Source organism: Apis mellifera, linkage group LG1 (assembly GCF_003254395.2).
Source record: "Apis mellifera strain DH4 linkage group LG1, Amel_HAv3.1, whole genome shotgun sequence".
Classification (NCBI taxonomy): Eukaryota; Metazoa; Arthropoda; class Insecta; order Hymenoptera; family Apidae; genus Apis; species Apis mellifera.
Window position 1 is genome coordinate 18,572,746 of NC_037638.1, and position 20,143 is coordinate 18,592,888.

Here is a 20,143-nt window from a genome sequence, read left to right on the forward strand (position 1 = left end):
GAGCAGAAGTAGCTGACATAGCAAAAGTTAAATTGACTTCAGGTAAAGATTGTACATTTTGTTGTGACATTTGGCAATATGGCCTTATGAAACTATGGTATTACCCAAAAAACAAATATCTAGAATGCAAGATTTAACAGAAAGTCAACAAGAATCATTAGCTGTTATTATGAAAATTTTATGTACTAAATATGATAATTTATTCCATTGTTCATTTCCCTATTCTATGGGTTGCATGGTATATTTAATTATTATATGTATTTATTTAAATTTTTTTGATATCTTTAATTTATTATTTTATTTAAATCTGTTTTAAAGGTGCACCAACTGGTCCATATGTTAAACAAGATTATCCTTACTGGACATTTCACGGAATTTATTTACCTCCTTTATTGCGTTCAGCTACTGTAAAAAAACATATGGTTGGATATGAACTTCTTGCACAAGCCCAAAGAGATTTAACACCAGAACGAGCAGCAGAAAAATTAAGAACTTTATCAGATTTTCATTATAAACATCCGGAAACAAGTTTAACTAGTTGTGAAATAGAAAAATATTCTAAATAAATCAATTCACATTTATATATAATTATATATTTTTATAAATATATATGTTATTCACATATATATTATTTATAAAAGTGTAATATTGAACATTACTTAATTATACATACATTAATTATATGAATAAAAATCAATGGATATGAAAAATAAGTAATTAAAATTTACACAGTTAATATATAGGAATTGTACAATCAATTTTTTTACTCCAGCATGAATGCCACCAATAATATCTTTTATTTCTAAATTACTTTCTTTGAACATGGTCTGAAGATTTATTACAGCTTTTTGTGAATCATTTCCCCTTCTACATATAACGTATACTAGAACGAAAATATATAAATTTAGTATAATTATAATTATTTATAATTTAAATTAAAATTAATTTACACTTACAAGTAGTTTTATCATATTGTTTTTGCATTTCTTCTATTTTATTTTTTATAAAATTTATTTTTTCATCATTATTAATATCATTCAATGGTATATTTATAGAATTCTTTAAATGACAAATTTCAAATTCTTCCGCTGAACGTACATCGATTAAAATATGAGCTTTCGTATCTAATTTCATTATGTTATATTCTTCTACACTTATTCTTTCTTCCTTTTTTAATAAATTTAAGTTTGGATTTTTATCATTTGCTTTTGCACCACAAAATTGTTCATAATCATAATTTGTGTTTAGTTGGATGATCACCGCAAACGACACAGTTTACATTTTTAGCACGTAAACTGATATTGCGAAACTTCGTTTCTAGTCCATCAAATAATAGAAGTCGACCAGATAGTATACACGGAAGATCGAGTACAATCTTCAGAGCTTCTAATGCTTGTAGGATACCAATTGTGCCAACGGCTGCAGTTAAATCAAGTAATGAATATTTTTTCATGAAAAAATATAATAAAAATAATCACATATACCTGGACCAAAAACACCTCCATCCCCACAATTTGTTACTGTTTCTGGAGGAGGAGGTTTAGGAAATATACATCTATAGCAAGGTCCATTATAATTAAAAACAGATAAGGACCTTCAAATTTTAATGCTGATCCAGATACCAGAGGTTTATTATTTAGAACACATGCATCATTCAATAAATAACGTGTGGCTACATTATCAGTAGCATCTAATATTACATCATAACACTTTATTATATCCAAAGCATTATTACTATCTAGTTGAATTTTGTATGGAATTACTTTAATGGTACTATTCAAACTAAAATTGATGATATATTTAATTAAACATTATTAATTAATCATAAAATTTATGCATATTACACTGGTTTACAAATACCGATTAAGAGTTTCTACAGCAGCATTTACTTTTGATATTCCAATATGATTCTGTATATAGTAATTGTCTATGAAGATTATTAATCTCAATATCGTCATAGTCAATAATACCAATATGTCCAACACAGCAGATGCTAAATATAATGCAGCAGGACATCCAAGTCCACCTGCTCCTACGATTAATATTGCACTATTTAATCTCCTTTCCTTTTTTTTTCTTATTTTATGATTTTGTATTATCAAAATATAATCTTAAAATAAATAGCATGCAAAAATTTTGTAGAATTTAATATAAGATATATATATCTTATATATAATTTACAGGAAATAATATTTTGATTATTTTTAAGTTTTACTGTCTGAAATTGTTATTCCATTTAAGTATAAAATCAAATAAATTTATTCGTAAATTTATTCGTAATATGTCTCTAGTAATATTTATTTTGAATTTATTTCAAAATAAAAAATTTTACTATAATATAAAATGTATATAAAAATATGTAAACTCTTACAATTATAGAAAAAATAATGTGTATATATATATTTTATCAATATTTTTCTTGCGAAAAAAATTTATACAAATATAAGATATGTAAATACATAAAAATAGATTTGTATAAGATGTATATAATATGAGATATAAAAATTGAATTCAAATACTTCGTTAAATTTTTAATTAATAGATTAAGTAAAGGAAACAATAAAATTTAATTACATATATACTGTTTTTCAACATATAAATTTTTCAGAATAAGTATAAAAAAAGAGCAAATAATAGAAAGATAAAAATAAGATAAAAATTGACAATCAATATCATCTTGTAAATGATTTGAAAAATTTTAAATTCGAAAGATGATGATGATCAATTTTTACTGTTTATTCTTCTTGTCTGTATTTAAGTTTCATCTATGGCAGTGTATTTTAAAATGTTAATTTTATAATTTTTATCTTATCTCTTCTTTTTACTATTTGCTCTCCTTGTCTGTATTTGCTTTCAAAGCGTAAACACAAATGAGATATTCTTAATTCATTGTTACTCTTTCAAAACTACAATGTATTCTATTTTTTAAAGTAAAAAAAATAAATATATATTTTTTTAGAATATCCTTAGAATAATTTTGTAAAATATAATGTATTTTATAATAATGTTATATACATAAGGTGTGATATTACCGATGATGGAGATTTGAATAAATAAAAATATGATAATAAATAAAAATAAATTTTTAAACATTTTATTCTTAAAAGCAAGATATAAAGTTAAATAAGATATTTCTAAATCTTCTAGATTAAATAAAACTATAAAGAAATATTTAGTATTACAAAAAATAAGACAGCTTTAAAAAATAATAAGTATAAAAACGATAAATATATTTTAAATTATTCTTGCAATTAATACTGATTATAACTAATACTTATTACTTTTATTGAATATTTTTTTTTATTATATGAAGTTATGAAGCTGTAAGAAGCATTTGTATATAGGGATTTTTGTGAGATAAAACTTCTTCTTTAAATGTTAAAATCTTATCCTTTAACTCTGCATCAGATAATGATAGATCTAAATTCTTACATTTATCAATAAATTCTGCAATAAAAATTTCGGCTTCCTGTAATATTACAAATTAATTATATTGTAAATATTAAAGATTTTTTATATTTTTTTAAATGAAATTTTAATTAATTAATATTATTACTTGGATGATTTTTCTTTTCTTCTGTGGATTATCAGATCCTTCAAAAAGTGAATCTTGATAATCTTCAAGTTCTGCTTGTTTACGCTTAGCAAACTAGGAAAAAAAATTAATTTTTTAATATTATAGAAAAATTTAAATTTAAATGAATTCAGAAAAATTTACCTCAATAACATCTTGTGGGAAATTAGCCATTTTAGCGACGTGTATGCCAAAACTTTGATCACATATTCCTGGTTTTATTTTATATAATAAAGTTAATTTATTATTATCTACAAGAGCTGTAACATGTTGATTTTTAACAGTAGATATTTCTTCTTCTAACTTAGTTATTTCATGAAAATGTGTTGCAAAAAGACAATAACATTTAATTTCTTTTGCTAAATATCTATAAAAAATTATATTAAAAATATATAAGGAAATGTAATAAATTCAAAAGATATTTTAAATCTTACTCGGCGATTGACCATGCTATACCGCAACCTTCATAAGTAGAAGTTCCTCTGCCTAATTCATCAATCAACACTAATGAATTGCATGTTGCTGTCTAAAATTGTATAAGATATTTTTTAATCATTTTTTAATTATTGATTTCATACTATAAATTATTAATTTACCTTTAATATAGCAGCAGTTTCTATCATTTCCATCATAAATGTAGAAAGTCCTTTCAATTGACAATCATCAGCTCCTACACGAGCTAATATACAGTCTAATAATGATATTCTTGCTTGATCACAAGGAACAAAACTTCCAATATGTGCCATGAGAGCAGTAACACCAGCAGATCTTATATATGTACTTTTACCTCCCATATTTGGACCAGTAATAATACAAAAATGACATTCTCCTATAATTTTATTATTATAAAAATAATTATTATCATATTTTATATTTATAAAAATATTACCTCTTTTAAAATTGATATCATTAGCTATATAATCTACTCCTTCTTGAACTTCTAAACATGGATGTCGAACTTGAATAAGATTAAATTCTCCTTTTTCACTAGGGAGCATTTCAGGACGCACATATGGTTTATTAGCACATATAGCAGCAGAAGCAAAAGCAGTAAGTACATCAATTGATGCTAATACATTTCCAATAGCTTTTATTGTATTACTATAACCAGCTACATAATTTTTATAATATAATAATAAAAATACTACAATTATATTGATTTTTTATTTAATATTTTATATATTTATACAAACCTGCAATTTCAATTATTTCCGCAACAACTTTTTTTTGTTCCATTATATATTTATCTCTAATACCAATGTATTCATCATTTAAATCATTTAATTTATTACTTCGAAATCGTACACCACTTTTATTAGAATCTAAAATAATATATTGTTTTTTATTTCTTAATACCTTTTCTTCCTTCAATGTTACACGGAAATAATATCCAAATTGTTGATTTGATTCTAGTTTTAGTATTTTTCCAGCTTCGATTGAAAGATCATCAGCAACTTTATTCAATTGTGCTTGCAATTTTATTTCTATTTCATCCATAGTACATTTTAATTCTAATATTAATGGATATAATTAGTAAATATAAATTAATGTAAAAAAATTTATACATATAACATACCATATAATATAAATATATATAATATATATTTTTTGAAAGATTTTTATAAGTACCTTTTAATTCATCATCAAATTCAGGTCGTACTAAAAAATCTCCTTTTTCAGCAGAATCTAAATCAATTGTTTGTTCAACCATTTGTTGAAATTTATCCATATCTTTAATAAATTCACTTAAAGGATCAGTAAACATTGTTTTTAAAGCTATTATATTTATTTTAAGAAATTGTTCTAATAATATAGGTAAATGTGACATACATGTATAAATCCTAAAATAAAAACGATTAATAAATTATTAATTATATATAAATATACTAAAAAATATAATTTATTTACTTATAGCAATCTTGTAGTGTTGCTTTTTTCCTGGCCAATTTTTTTGCAAGTACTTGTAAATCTGGTATGCGTCTTAAATGATCTTCATTAAGATTAGATCGTAATTCATTGTCATTTACTAATACTTCAACAATATCATGTCTTTCTTTTATAAGTGATAAATCTTTTAAAGGTTGTCTAATCCATTGTGCAAGGAGTCTATGTCCTTGTGGAGTTCTACATTTATCTAAGAGATTCAAAATACTTGTAGGTGCATTTCCATTTAAAACACAAGAAGTATCAATACGTGGTTCAATATTAAGTGCTTTTATAGCAGCTGAATCTAATTTCAAATAACGTGATTGCTTTATTTGATCTATGCTAAACTGATTCAAATTTCCTTCATCTGATGTTAACTAATGAAATATTATACAAGTATATAATATATATAAAATTAAATTGAATATTTTTTTTATCAATAAAATTTTTATGCAATACTTACATCTAAATATTTAATAAGAGCAGAAGTAGCTGACATAGCAAAAGTTAAATTGACTTCAGGTAAAGATTGTACATTTTGTTGTTGACCTTTCTTGAATCTTATCAAAGTATTTAAATCTTGTATAACTGATTCACTAGAGAATTCATTTTTTTTTCTTGTAGTAATCATCACATTATTTCGTTCTATTAGCTAAGCAAAAAAAAAAAAATGAAAAAATAAATAAATATCATGATTATATTAATAAAATTTTTAAATTAATTATTCTGTATAAAAAAAATATTTTATCTTGTTTACTTGTTTTAAAGTTTGAAATTCATAGCTGCCTTCGCCTTGAATTAATAAACATTCTTTAGGAGCAAGTGTGACAATTAATGATTCCAAATTAGAAAATGATTCATTATCTTGAAATTCACAAACAGAAAATAAAGTTGCCGTAGTATCTACACAACTTAAACCTACAATCTAAAAATATTATAAAATATAATAAAATAAAAATTTTTTAGCAGAAATTTTTTTTATCATAATGTGTTTTATAATTACTCACTCTAAATTTTCCTTCCATTCCTAATTTCACTGCTATAACACGAACACTAACAGCAATATCATTATTGCCAAACAATATATCCTCAAACTGTGTTAAATTACCAGGAGATCCTTTATATTCTAATATCCAATTTTGATTTTTTGCAGTTCCTTGATTAATATAAACTTCTACTCTGTATTGTTTTACTAACAATAGATCACGTATAAAAGATTCAAAATGATTTTTATTAAGAATAACTCCTTCAGTTTTATATGGATCTGTTTCAAATATAAACTTATTATTTTTATTAAATTACAAATATTAAAATTTTGAATTAAAATTCTTACCTGCACCTATCATTTTACAAACAGATGTAGTTTTAAAAATTTCTTGTGCAGCAAATAAAGCATCATTACCATGTAATGTATAATAATCTGATCTATTAAAAAAACGTACTGTGGTATTCAGTTTCTGAAATCATATTATTATTAAATTATATATGTGTTTTGTAATTATGCATTTTTTTATAAATAATATATAATATAAATAATATTTACATAATACATATTTCTAAACTTATAATTATTAAAACTTTATATATTATTATATATACATAATTAAATAATATTTTAATATTAAAAGTAATGTTATTTCTACATAAGTAAAAAATTTTAATATTCTCATTGATTTAAAAGAAAAAATTTAAAAATAATTTTTTTCAAATTATTTAAAAATTTAATACAAAAAGTATAATTATTACCAAATTATAATTATTATATTTAATTATGATTATACTTGTTTTCAAGAAAGACTTATGAAGAATATCTGTAGGTCAATGTCTATCTAGGGTCAAAAAGTCATGGATTATTATTAATGTTATATGTACGAGTTCAAGGAAATTTGTTATGTTATGGAAAAATATATCAATTTAAAATCATCTAATATGATAAAAAAGATAATTAAATACAATTAAATTTATTTATTTTTTGATATATTTTAATATTTAAAATTAGAAATATTTGAACGAGAGAATTATAAATTAATTTATAAATAAAACTTATTAAATTATATATCAATTATATAAAAATATATTAATATAATTAAAAATTAAAAAATAATTTATTAAAATGAAAAAATGCAAAAATTCCAATAATATTATCTTGCAAATATTATTCATTTTTTGTATAATAAAAAATATCATAGTTTATATTCCAAGAAGATCAATACTATATATAAGCCATTAAAAACATCATGAATTATTTTAATTTATTATAATTTAATTGCTTAAATAATATTTTTATACGAATATATAAATAAAATATATAATATAAAATAAATTAAATAAAATAAAAATTAAAAAATAATAATATAAAATAAATAATTCTATTAAGCAATGTTTTTATATTTAAAAATAAAAAAATATGTTTTTTTAGAATCAAAAATAAAAGATACATGTGCATTAGATTTATTGATGTGTTCAATGATTATTTGAATGATCATCTTTAATTACCTGAAATTATATTTATAGCTATTATGAAATAAAAATAATTAATACAATATGACAAGAATATTATACAAGAATGATATCATTGATGACACATCAAATTAACTTTATAGCAATTTCTGGAAATTATCTATATAATTATTACTAAGAAATAAAAGATTTATTTTTATACATTTACAAGAAAAATGTAAAAAAATAATGTATTACATACATATATTTCATACATAATAATTTTTTTTTGATAATTCTAAGAATTTATTTCATGAAATATTTGTTTATCTTATAAATTTTCTTATATCTTATAAATTATTAATATAATAAATATAATAAATCATAATTAAAATATAATTTAAAAAAATAATATTAAATGTTTAATTTAAAATGTATATAATATATAAATAATTAAATGTTTTTAATAATATTTAATTAATTTAAATAGATGTTTTTTAATAATAATATATTACAAATAATACTACAAAATTAAATTAAATTTAAATTAAATTAAAATATTTGTCAGTTTAAAGATATTAATAGTTACTGTGAATTATTTAAAAGAGATAAGAATATATATGAACTGGAATAAATGCACAGAAAATATTATCATCATATAAGAATGAAAGAGAATGTTTTCAGATATAAAGAAGGGGGAACCAACATAAATGGAATGCTCCAACTTGCATATAGTACATATCAATACATACTGTCATTGAGTGAGATCATCAATTCTAAGCTCTGAATTAAGTGAATTTTGATTTTTTACCATACGGTAATTAAACTTTTAATTCTATTTTATTTAATTTTAATATAATATTTCAATTGTAATTATTTTTTTTTTTTTTTGATAAATAAAATTTAGAATATGAAATATATCTTATGATAATTTCAAAATTTGATTTTATGTAGTTTTTAAATATAATTAAATAATTAAACTTTTTATTTAATATTTACAGAGATCAAATAATTAACATGGTAATACAAAATATTGCCATTTTATTTTTATTAATAACACATACATTATCTGCACCAAGTGGATGCATAGAATCTTGTACTTCTTATCTGACACAATATCAAACGTCTGGAAGTTTACAAAAACATGCTGATTTATCACAAACTGCTTCACATTTACAAAGTCTTGATTATTCAAAACCTGGAACATGGTCTGAACATAATGATTATAATGTAGATAATGGACATGGAAAAGTACATGAAGAACGAGGTCAATATGTTGAAGGTCCCAAGACAGTAAGATATTATAAGAAAAATTATTCTTCTTATGATACACGCTATCCTGTTGGTGAGGAAATATCAAATTTTAATCAAAATAATAATAAACATATATCCAATGCAGAAGATATAGTTAATCAACATATTTATAATCAAATGAGTAATTCAGAATCAATTATACAGCAAAATAAATACAATACAATAAAAAGTCAACCATATATTGAATCATCATATAGAAAAACTAATGTTCAAAATGAAAGACTTGAAAATCTTGGAGAATATAGTAAAAATTCACAGATTAATCAACAAGGTATATCTAATCCTAATACACAAATTTTACAAGAACCCTATCATATTAATAAGCAGTCTGGAAATTGGAGTACAATAGATTCATATAAAACTGATGGAGGACATGGCCAAGTATTTGAAGAAAAAGGTCAATATGTATCAGGAGCTAAAAAAATTCGTTATTATAAAAGAAATTATACTTCTAACTACAGTTCATCTGATGGAATGCCTATTCCTGATATTACTAAAAATGGAATGCAAGATATACAAACAAAAATAGACAAATTTCATAAAGAAATTGGAAAAGGATTTGATCAAATTTCTACACAAACCATAGGATCCAGTAATATTGAACAAACACATTTCAATATTCATGATTTGCCTATTGATAATATTTATAATAAAAATAGTGATAATTATAGAGACCAATATAATTATAGAAGTTCAAGAATACATCATAATGAAGAACAACAATCTTCAGACATAACAAATGAACATTTACCTTATAGGAATCCTTACCAAAATTCTTATGGTGAAAATAGTTACAGTATGTATGAAAAACATGAAGGATATGTAAAAAAGCTTCAACCAACTAATCAACTTATTAATCCTACATCAGGATATACTAGCACACTCAATGTTGGAAATAATGATTACAATAGAAATAAATTTAGTGGATCAATTTTACAACACACAGATAATTTACAACAAACAGATATTTTAGATGCACATCAATCAAAATTTGTTCAAAATCAAATGTTGGTCGACAATTTAAGAAATAATGCTCAGAGTCAAAGCAGCATAATTCATTCAAGCATACCAAAACAAGTATCTCATTATAAAGAACACTGGAGTTCTAGTCATACAAAACAAGCATCTGTACCTCTATATTCTACTGATATTTTACATAACAACAAAGAACATTTTCAATACAATAATGATCAATACAACAACAAATATAATTTAAACCAAGATATACGACATGATAGTAATTTAAATCAATTCAGAGAAAATGATTTCAATAGTGATAGAAACATAATATCACAAAAATTAATGACTAGTGTAAGTGATTTAAGTGAGATAGGAGATACTATAGATTGTGCACATAATTCACAACATTCACATGGCAATTCACAATATTTAAAAAAATATAAGCGCAGTGTAATACATAACAAAGAAGACGAAGTGCAACAAATAGTAAATAAAGACATCATGAATGATTTTAATCAACAAACTACACAAAATGATTATTTTACACAACAGAATTCAAGAAATAATGAAAAATTAAATCAAGAATTACAACAATCTTATCAACCATGGAAATTAAATCAACAATTAAATGATTTTACCCAGCAAACAACTGAAATTGATGACCTCACGCAACAAACTTCTGGAAAGTTTGAATTTGGTCAAGATTCACAACAAATATCTCAATTATGGAAACCAAATAATGCCAACCAACAATTTAATAATTTTAATCAGAAAACAAGTGAATCTGAGGATTTTACTCAACAAATTTCTGGAAAGATTGAATTTGATCAAGATTCACAACAATCTTATCAATCTTGGAAACCTAGTAATATTAATCAACAATTAAATAATTTTTCTTGGCAAACAAGTGGATCTGATGATCTTACACAACAAACTTTTGGAAAGATTGAATTTGGTCAAGATTCGCAACAATCTGGAAAATCCAATAATGCTAATCAGCAATTAAATGATTTCACTCAGCAATCAAGTGAAATTGATGATCTTACACAACAAACTTCTGGAAAGCTTGAATTTGGTAAAGATACAGAACAATCCCATCAATTTTGGAAACAAAATAGTAATAATAATAATAATAATAAAGAAGATTATACCCAGCAAAAAAGTAATTTTGATGATTTTAATCAATATATCTCCAAAAATCTTGAGTTTGATCAAAAATTACAACAATCTTATCAATCTTGGAATACAAATAATGCTGACCAACAATTAAGTCATCTTAACCAGCAAAAAGATGGATCTGAGAATCTTACTGAACAAATCTCTGGAAAACTTGAATTTGATCAAGATTCACAACAAATATATCAACCATGGAAATCAAATAATGCTGATGATGATCAAAAATTCGATGATTTTATTGAACAAACAAGTGAATCTGAGAATCTTAACAAATCTCAACAAATCTCTGACAAATTCAAATTTGATCAGAATTCACAACAAATATATCAACCATGGAAATCAAATAATGCTAATCAAAAATTTGATGATCTTATTGAGCAAACAAATGAATCTGAGAATCTTACTGAACAAATCTCTGGCAAACCACTTGAATTTGATCAAAATGTACAACGAGCATATCAATCATGGAAATTAAATAATACTAATCAACAATTAGTTCATTTTACTCACCAAACAAGTGGATCTGAGGATCTTACTCAACAAATTTCTGGAAAGTTTGAATTTGGGCAAGATTCACAACAAACATATCAACCATGGGAATCAAGTAATGCAGATCAACAGTTAGTTCATCTTACTCAAACAAGTGGATCTGAAGATCTTATTCAACAAACTTCTGGGAAATTTGAATTTGGACAAATATCACAACAAACTTATCAACCATGGAAACCAAATAATCCTAATCTGGATTTTACAGAAGAGATTGATGATTTTACTAAACAAAGTACTGGTAAAGTTGAATTTAATCAAGAATCAGAAAAAGATTCATCTTTGCAAATAAGTGTTATACCAGAATATTTGGGAAATGATTCACATTTTCCAAAACCTGCAGATAAACCCAAACCAAGATCAAGATATTCAAGATATGGATCACATCATAATGTACATAATATTGATGATGAAGATATTATGAATCACAATAATGAAAATATTGATGCATCACATATTTATGAATTACCTCCAAATATGGATGTAGAAGCTGATAATAACAAAGGAAATCAAAATACAACAAAAAATCAAGAAGAAAATGAAAATATAGATTTGTCTAAAAATTTAAATCAACATAGTGGAAGTAATTTATATGATATTGAAGGAAGTAATGTAGACCAAGTAAATTGGTTACACAAATCAAATGATGCAACTGTAGGTTTACAATGGCATTATACATATCATCCAAGTGACCAAAGGCAATTTGTACAACAAACAGAACAAAAAGATAAAGAAAATTTGCAAGAACAATCACAATTTTTTAATTTAGAGCAAAATAAAGAAACACAAAATAAATACATAATGGATAATTCACATCAACAATCAGATTGGGAATCTGTACAACAAACAGAACAAAAAGATAAAGAAAATTTGCAAGAACAATCACAATTTTTTAATTTAGAACAAAATAAAGAAACACAAAATAAATACATAATGGATAATTCACATCAACAATCAGATTGGCAATCTGTACAACAAACAGAACAAAAAGATAAAGAAAATTTGCAAGAACAATCACAATTTTTTAATTTAGAGCAAAATAAAGAAACACAAAATAAATACATAATGGATAATTCACATCAACAATCAGATTGGCAATCTCAAAATTATATGTTTAAACAAAAAGATAAATCTTTAAGAAATGATTATCAAAATGAAAATAAATTTATATCTAATGAACAAATAAAAGGAAATTTACAGGCAGATGCTGGAATTTTTAAACCAGAACCTAAATTACAGCCAAGAATCCTAGAAGTTTATGGAGGTGGACAATATGATCCAACACATAGCGATGATATATATTCAAAAGTAACAATAAATCCTAGTGCTACATTAGCATCTATAAGCAATACAGATCCATGGGATATTAGGGAAAAACCAGAAATATTAACAACAACTGAATCAATACCACCATTATCTGTAGAACCACTGGACACAAATATTACTACTGAAGCACCTCATTCATCATCCATTTGGTCAAGAATTAGTCATAAAATATCAACTACAATAGATAAAGCTAAAGAAAAGGCTAAAAATATTTTTGGATAAATATAAATTTTTAAAACAAATTTTTAAAATATATCTATTTATAAGTAACATATTTTTCACAATATAGATTTTAAATAAAATTTGTTAGTAATATTATTGAGATTGAAATAATTTAATATATGGTACTAATTTAATATATTTTAATATATTTAGGATTGTAATGTAGTATTATAAAATTCTATTATTATAAAGTTATTATATATTTTAGATTGTTATTTAAATAAATGAATTTATATTTTTTAACTTTTATCTTTTATTCTTTATATTAAATCTTACATAATTATAAATATAAAAAAGATCATAATAAAAAGAATCAATAATAATATATGTACAATTAATCATATTTACTTACTTCTGGTAGATTTTTAAAAAACCTAACAAAACTTTGTTGACTTGATGGATCTGGAATCAATATTATATAAAATTATTTAATAAAATCTAAATATATAAAATGAAAAATTAATTTCTAAAATTATATTATATTTTACTAACCCATATTAAATTGTTGATTTGGTTGGACAGCCATAATTTTGTATTAAAAAAAAATACTAATGTTTACACTTTAAGTAAAAAATAATTTTAATTATAAAATATTGTACAATTTTATAAAAATATTTCAAAAATAATCTTTTCAAAATGCTATATATATCAAATATTCATTCAATGTATTCCCGCATAAATATACCACGGAATAATAATTCATAGATTGCATACTATAGTTATATTTCACAAAATATTATTGTCCAATTTTATTGGTTATAAATGTAGATTTATGTTTCTATGTATGCTTTCTTTAATATTAAATAGTTAATGCAATATGTTTTAATAGAAAAATCGTTCAGTATCTTTTGTATATTTTTATTTATAATATGTAGTATTTTAATTTTTTTAATAATATTCTTTTAATTTAATTTTTATAATGTAGAAACTGTATGGTAAGATATTCATTGTATGAATTATTAATTGAAATTTAGGATTCTTTTTTTATTCTTAAATTTATATTTTTGAATCGAGAATAATTATATATAATTAATATATATATATACTATATACATATATATATATATATATATATACATATAGTATAATTTTGTATAAAGTATTTTATATATATATATATATATATATATATATATATATATATACATATAGTATAATTTTGTATAAAGTATTTGTATATATATATATATATATATATATATATATATATATATATATATACATATAGTATAATTTTGTATAAAGTATTTTGTGTATATATATATATATATATATACATATAGTATAATTTTGTATAAAGTATTTTGTATAAAATATTTGTAGTTTATTAGATATAAGATTTTTAATTTAAAAAATAATTATAATAAATAAAATTAATATCTTGAAAAGTATAGAGCGGATATTTCAAATTGAAATTTTTTTCAAAACTATTTTGAATGAAATTTATTAAAAATTATTGAATTATGATTATTGAAAATTATTTTCATCAATAAATAATTAAAAAATTATAATATATATCTAATTTGAAAAAACAGATATAATAAACTGACATAAATCAAATAATAATTTTATTAAATATTGATTATGATTAAAAATTGGCTTATAATTTAATTTTTTAAAAATTGAAAATACATATAGAATTTATTAAAATTTTATTTGACATGTTATTAATATTTGGGACAAGAATGATAATGAATAATTATTCTTCTTATCATTGTGATAAGAGATTGCTTATTCAGAATCTAGATCAGAATATGTATAATTATATATATTAAAAAATTTAAGCGTTCGTACTAAATCACAAGTAACAACGAGCAATAAATATCAATCATCGTGCATTTGTGCTCTATCAAAGAATTAATTGAGAGTCAACTGTACATTATGTATCTTGTCCTACAATTCATTTTCTGAACTGTTTTATTCGTGAATATATCGTGAATTTACAGTATTTTTGAATTTTTTTTATTTGAAACTAATATTTTTATAATAATTCTATATTCTAAATAATAATTTTATATTTATATATAAAAAGTAAAATTGTAATTATTTATTTTTTTTTTCAAATTTATATCTGTAACTTAATAGATTAATTAAGAAAAGACATATTAAAAAAAATTTGTTCTAAAATAGGTAAGTAATTTGTGTTTTAAAATTAATAATACAAAATTTAAAATTTAATATTGCTTATAATCTCAAAATTATTTTATAAAAAATTGTTTGTAATATTTTTATTTTAAATTTACTTTTTATTTTGTAATTAATTGATAAAATTTAAAAATTTTTTAGAAATAAAATGGATATGGAGAACAAAGATAATATGTTAATACCGGGTCAACGGATTCGTCCACCTGACAACAAAGAAAAAGTTTTACAACTTTTAGAAGAACTTTATGGTTTGAAAACTTTAAGTATATCTGAATTAAATGCATATGATGACAGAAATTATCATGTAATTTGTGAAGAAACTCATATGAATCCTTATATAACGATCATAAGTAAATATGGCTATGTTTTGAAGATCGTTAATTCTTTGGATTCGCAAAAAACACACGTGATTGAAGCACAAACTGAAATGTTAATATTTTTGCATCAGCAAGGTATTAATTGTCCTCTGCCTGTAAAAAATATACATGGATTATATTACACTCTAGTTAAAATGAATAATGAACATTCTGAAAGTTATGCTGTCAGATTATTGATTTATCGGCCTGGTGAATTGTTGCACCGTGTACCAATTACTAGAGAATTGCTACGAAATATAGGCAATTTTATAGCTCGACTTGATAATATTCTAATGACTTTTTCCCATCCAGCTTATAATCATCACAAAACACTATGGATGTTGAATTCCGTACCACAATTACACCAATTTATCCATGCTATAAAAAATGTATTTGAAAGAGAGTTAGCGTATCAGGTAATAATAGCTTTCGAAAAAGATGTGCTTCAAATCACTTCGCACTTAGAACAAGGCATGATACATGGAGATCTAAACGAACAAAATTTAGTAATAAGCTCGAATGGCAAAGAAATATTTGCAGTCATCGATTTTGGTGATGCACATCGAACATGTTTAATTTTCGAATTAGCTATCGCACTGTGTTACATGATTTTACAGACTGGTGATATAGCAATGGGTAAATATGTAATCGAAGGTTATCAGGATATTAGAAAGCTGACAGATCTTGAGAAGAAAATTTTGAAAATTAGTGTTTGTGCAAGAATTTGTCAAAGTCTGATTATGGGTGCTTATTCCTATCTTCATGATCCACAAAATGAATATTTGCTTACTACACAGAAATCAGGATGGTCGTTATTAAAGAAGTTTTGGCCTCTTACTCAAGATGATGTTCTTAGAAATTGGGGATTAATAAACTAAATTCTTCTATTTATTCAATTTTTCATATCCTGTATAATTTATTGTACATTGTATAATTCAGTCTCATGTCAATGTTTCAGTCAATTATTATATTACTTGAACTATCTTTTATCAGCTACAGAGTAATATTATGCAATAAATATGTAAATTTATATTTTAACTGAATTGAATTTAAGAAATAAATTAAGATACTGTGCAGCGATATATCCTCTGGTTTTATTCGTATTTAGGCAGTTACATATTTACATAGATATAATGAATAATAATGCTCTTTGTATAATAATATGGAATCATTTTACATAATTAGATGGTGGTATATACAAAAATGCAGGTATTAAAAATCAATTCATGGAAAATTGTGTGTTATTGCTAAAAGATTTTAAAGAAACATATTTCTCATGATTACTTGAGTGCAATAATAATTACTATTAACTTCAACTTTATAAATTAAATGAAATATATCGAAATATATTGGTTATATAATATAATATATAGTACAGAATTTATTTATAAATGTACTATAAGACAATATATTTCGATCTTGCATAATAGATTTATACCTGCGTTTAAGGAGAAATTATCCGCGTGTGCTTTTATATTACTTACGCAACTTGTAATATATATTATATATTATATATATTATATAATATATAATATATATTATATATATTATACATTATACACACACCCAAATATATAATTTTTTTTAATTTCAATTTTAATAATATACTAATTTATTTATATCTTTTTTTCATTTTATTAATATCAGTTCGTTTTGGCAAACTGTCTAGCTGTGTTGAGGCAAATTCGTTGATAGCGAAAATTTGTTCACAATATTAGAATAAGAAAATAGAATTAACAGAATTATATGAAAAAATGAAATAAAATTAAAAAAATAATATTATATATATTATAATTAAGAAATTAGATAATATTTTCATAAAAAAATTTATAAAATTAAATGTTATAAAATAAATAAAAGAAATTAAAAATATTACAAAAATTAAATTATTGTAGTTAAATTATTGTAGTTAACGTAGTTTAAAATAGTTTAAAATAAACATAAAAATTTTAATCATATGATCAAAGGTATATAAATAAATTTTTTGAGCCATTTTTATATAATAATGGAACGTCATGTTAACGAATTTTCGCCAGAGGTTATTAACAAAATAGTATATTACAATACCTATATATTTTATTGCTTAGAATCTATTGGCTTACGTACGCCTCAAAAGGCGCTTATAGGCGCATAATATTAAATTTGTTTAACTTATATTGTTAGTAACTTTTATATTTCATTATTCATTAACTTAATATTTTTCATTTAATAATTTATATCGTGTATCATCAAACCTAAGTAGATATAACGTTATAATAAATATAATCCAATAAAAACATAACAAGATGCGTGTAACACACCTCTTTATCTGGAAGGGTACAGCGGAATGTGTGTAAAGATTCTTTGGATTAAGAAAATGAAAATGAATTCCTCGATTCTCGCTAACGCCTGATGGGAATTGTGAATTTTATGAACTTATAGAGAAGAAATATATAGCATTTTTCAGTCTTCGATAAAAATGATGATGACGAGAACCGCGCGCATTTTCGTGAACCGATTGATCGTGCGTCATTCAAGAAATACATGTAAAAAAATAAAGCTTCGAAGAATGAATTTTTGTGCTATCTTTTTAGTGCGATTAAGATTAGTGTTCCGTTCACCCTCCGTTCACCTACCCATATGTAACATTTTTATCTAAAATTTGAACAGCTTATAAAGCTCGTCTTTCGTAACACCAACGTTAGACGAATTTTGACGACGTATCATATTTCACGATAAAAAAACGTCGCAGTAGTTCCTTTCAGGAATATGATTATTTTATAATATTTCTTTTTTTTATTTAATTTCAACAATATAATTTTTTAATATTAATTTTGATGAATGCCAAGATTTTCTAGTTCTTCTTAGAGGATTGAGCGTGCGCAATTAAGAATCGTGTCCAACTACACATGATACATGTCCGCAAATTATAGATTTAGTACATAATTAGGAATTAGATTTTTAACGGGTGCAATCTGATGTTCAGACTTTAAGGGTATGGAAAAAGGATGGGAACAATTATCATTAGCGGAAGTAATTTGGTCGATACTATTTCTTCAATATTTCTTACATATTTTGTAGCTGCATATGTTCGTAGATTCAAATGTAATTTTTTATTCTTACATTCTTTCAACAAGCAAGCAACAATAAATTACACGAAACGTTTTAGTAAACGTTTTCGCGAAGATAATCTTTGTCTTGTTGTCTTCATTGTGACATTCTTCTCGCGCGCACCTCTCATTATCAATTTTTATCTAGAGCATTTCTTTTCCATATCAATAATTGCTATCGATTATTTGGGCCTAATGACATGATTGGCAGCATTGCTTCTGATAAAGAGGCACCCTGCACATATTCATTGTTTTCACTCTGCCACAGAGTTGTGAATGATCTTTACACTCATCTGAAAAAACAGCAATCATTATTTAGATTTATTATTATAAAATTTCAATTACATTCATAGCTCAATTTTAAATTTTAAATATAGTTGTAATATATTACCAGGTGTTTGAGGACATGGTGGACCTCTACATGTCTTCATCACCGGAGGTCGTGGAATATCTCTGCACGCATTACCAGCTGGTTTCTTGGTACCATACCAAACACATTGTAAGATTCTATATTTGATACCGTCTTCTTCGCATGATGCTGTACACTACGAACAAATAGTTAAATACTTGTTTTTTAAAAATTTTATATTCATATTTAGCTAAAAAAAAAAAAAAAAATCAAACAACAAAGATTTTAATGATATAATAATTCATACCTCTGACCATTCTCCAACTCTCCAGACACCTTTGCAGGCGTCATTATAACATTCTTGCCTTTGAAGAGGCCTTATAGTGTCATCACATTTGTTAGGATCGAGTAAGGTAATGTTTTGTTGTCCATTTTCCACGTCCTCGATCAAGCGACAAGTAACGTCACGTCTTTGCATCGCAGTTTTCCAATTAAAACATCTGGATGTTTCACACGAAGTCCATTCAGTTGTGTGCCATTGAGGACATTTACCAAATCCGCAAGGTCTGACTTTTTGAGGTACCGGATGTCCAGCATCTTCGCACAATGTCGCTCCTATTACTGTTCGTGGTGATGTACGAGTTGTGTTCCCAATCATTTTTGCCGCACGAACTGTACACTGAGCTCCTCGCATCTTGGTACAAAGAGATATTGAAATTTA

At 23.6% G+C, this 20,143-nt stretch overlaps 4 protein-coding genes and 1 pseudogene across 13 annotated transcripts in view; 2 read left to right on the top strand and 3 right to left on the bottom strand.

The window, feature by feature from the left end:
* Positions 1-717: 717 nt before the first annotated feature.
* Positions 718-2,676, bottom strand: LOC113219415 (annotated as a pseudogene).
* Positions 2,677-3,303: 627 nt separating this feature from the next.
* Positions 3,304-14,031, bottom strand: LOC725348 (DNA mismatch repair protein Msh2). Its single transcript, XM_006571112.3, has 15 exons — positions 13,976-14,031; positions 13,836-13,885; positions 6,834-6,957; positions 6,508-6,764; positions 6,258-6,425; positions 5,964-6,152; positions 5,483-5,877; positions 5,204-5,415; positions 4,768-5,085; positions 4,464-4,685; positions 4,171-4,403; positions 4,009-4,100; positions 3,719-3,941; positions 3,557-3,649; positions 3,304-3,469 (listed from the first exon to the last, which is right to left on the bottom strand). The coding sequence occupies exons 1-15, from the start codon at positions 14,007-14,009 to the stop codon at positions 3,314-3,316; spliced, it is 2,766 nt and encodes a 921-aa protein (XP_006571175.2). The 5' UTR covers positions 14,010-14,031; the 3' UTR covers positions 3,304-3,313.
* On the top strand, positions 8,618-13,503 carry LOC725387 (uncharacterized protein DDB_G0283357). Its single transcript, XM_001121241.5, has 2 exons — positions 8,618-8,756; positions 8,941-13,503. The coding sequence occupies exon 2, from the start codon at positions 8,957-8,959 to the stop codon at positions 13,481-13,483; it is 4,527 nt and encodes a 1,508-aa protein (XP_001121241.3). The 5' UTR covers positions 8,618-8,756; positions 8,941-8,956; the 3' UTR covers positions 13,484-13,503.
* Positions 14,032-14,297: 266 nt separating the features above from the next.
* Positions 14,298-17,066, top strand: LOC725458 (hydroxylysine kinase). 2 transcript variants are annotated; one of them, XM_006571110.3, is made up of 2 exons: positions 14,298-14,418; positions 15,770-17,066. In XM_006571110.3, exon 2 carries the CDS (start codon positions 15,777-15,779, stop codon positions 16,860-16,862), a length of 1,086 nt encoding a protein of 361 aa, XP_006571173.2. In that variant the 5' UTR covers positions 14,298-14,418; positions 15,770-15,776; the 3' UTR covers positions 16,863-17,066. The 2 variants fall into 2 exon arrangements, with proteins under 2 accessions (XP_006571173.2, XP_006571172.2); XM_006571109.3 differs by lacking the exon at positions 14,298-14,418 and adding an exon at positions 15,255-15,613.
* Positions 17,067-18,762: 1,696 nt separating this feature from the next.
* LOC410696 (protein madd-4) overlaps positions 18,763-20,143 on the bottom strand; it is a 186,238-nt gene continuing 184,857 nt past the window's right edge. For all 9 annotated transcript variants that reach the window (XM_026440580.1, XM_026440578.1, XM_026440597.1 and 6 more), the window contains 3 exons: positions 19,730-20,116; positions 19,465-19,618; positions 18,763-19,366 (listed from right to left, as the gene is read on the bottom strand). In XM_026440580.1, coding sequence (XP_026296365.1) covers positions 19,266-19,366; positions 19,465-19,618; positions 19,730-20,116 — 642 coding nt within the window. In that variant the 3' untranslated portion in view covers positions 18,763-19,265. The remainder of the gene's footprint in view (positions 19,367-19,464; positions 19,619-19,729; positions 20,117-20,143) is intronic.

Excerpts from the sequence above, each read along its gene's own strand:
- LOC725348 (XM_006571112.3), bottom strand. The coding sequence starts at position 14,009 with ATGGCTGTCCAACCAAATCAACAATTTAATATGG. Across the intron at positions 6,958-13,835 it reads TTTTTAAAAATCTACCAGAA|AAACTGAATACCACAGTACG; the intron begins GTAAGTAAATAT and ends ATATGATTTCAG. Across the intron at positions 4,404-4,463 it reads TGATATCAATTTTAAAAGAG|GAGAATGTCATTTTTGTATT; the intron begins GTAATATTTTTA and ends ATAAAATTATAG.
- LOC725387 (XM_001121241.5), top strand. The coding sequence starts at position 8,957 with ATGGTAATACAAAATATTGCCATTTTATTTTTATTAATAACACATACA.
- LOC725458 (XM_006571110.3), top strand. The coding sequence starts at position 15,777 with ATGGATATGGAGAACAAAGATAATATGTTAATACCGGGTCAACGGATT.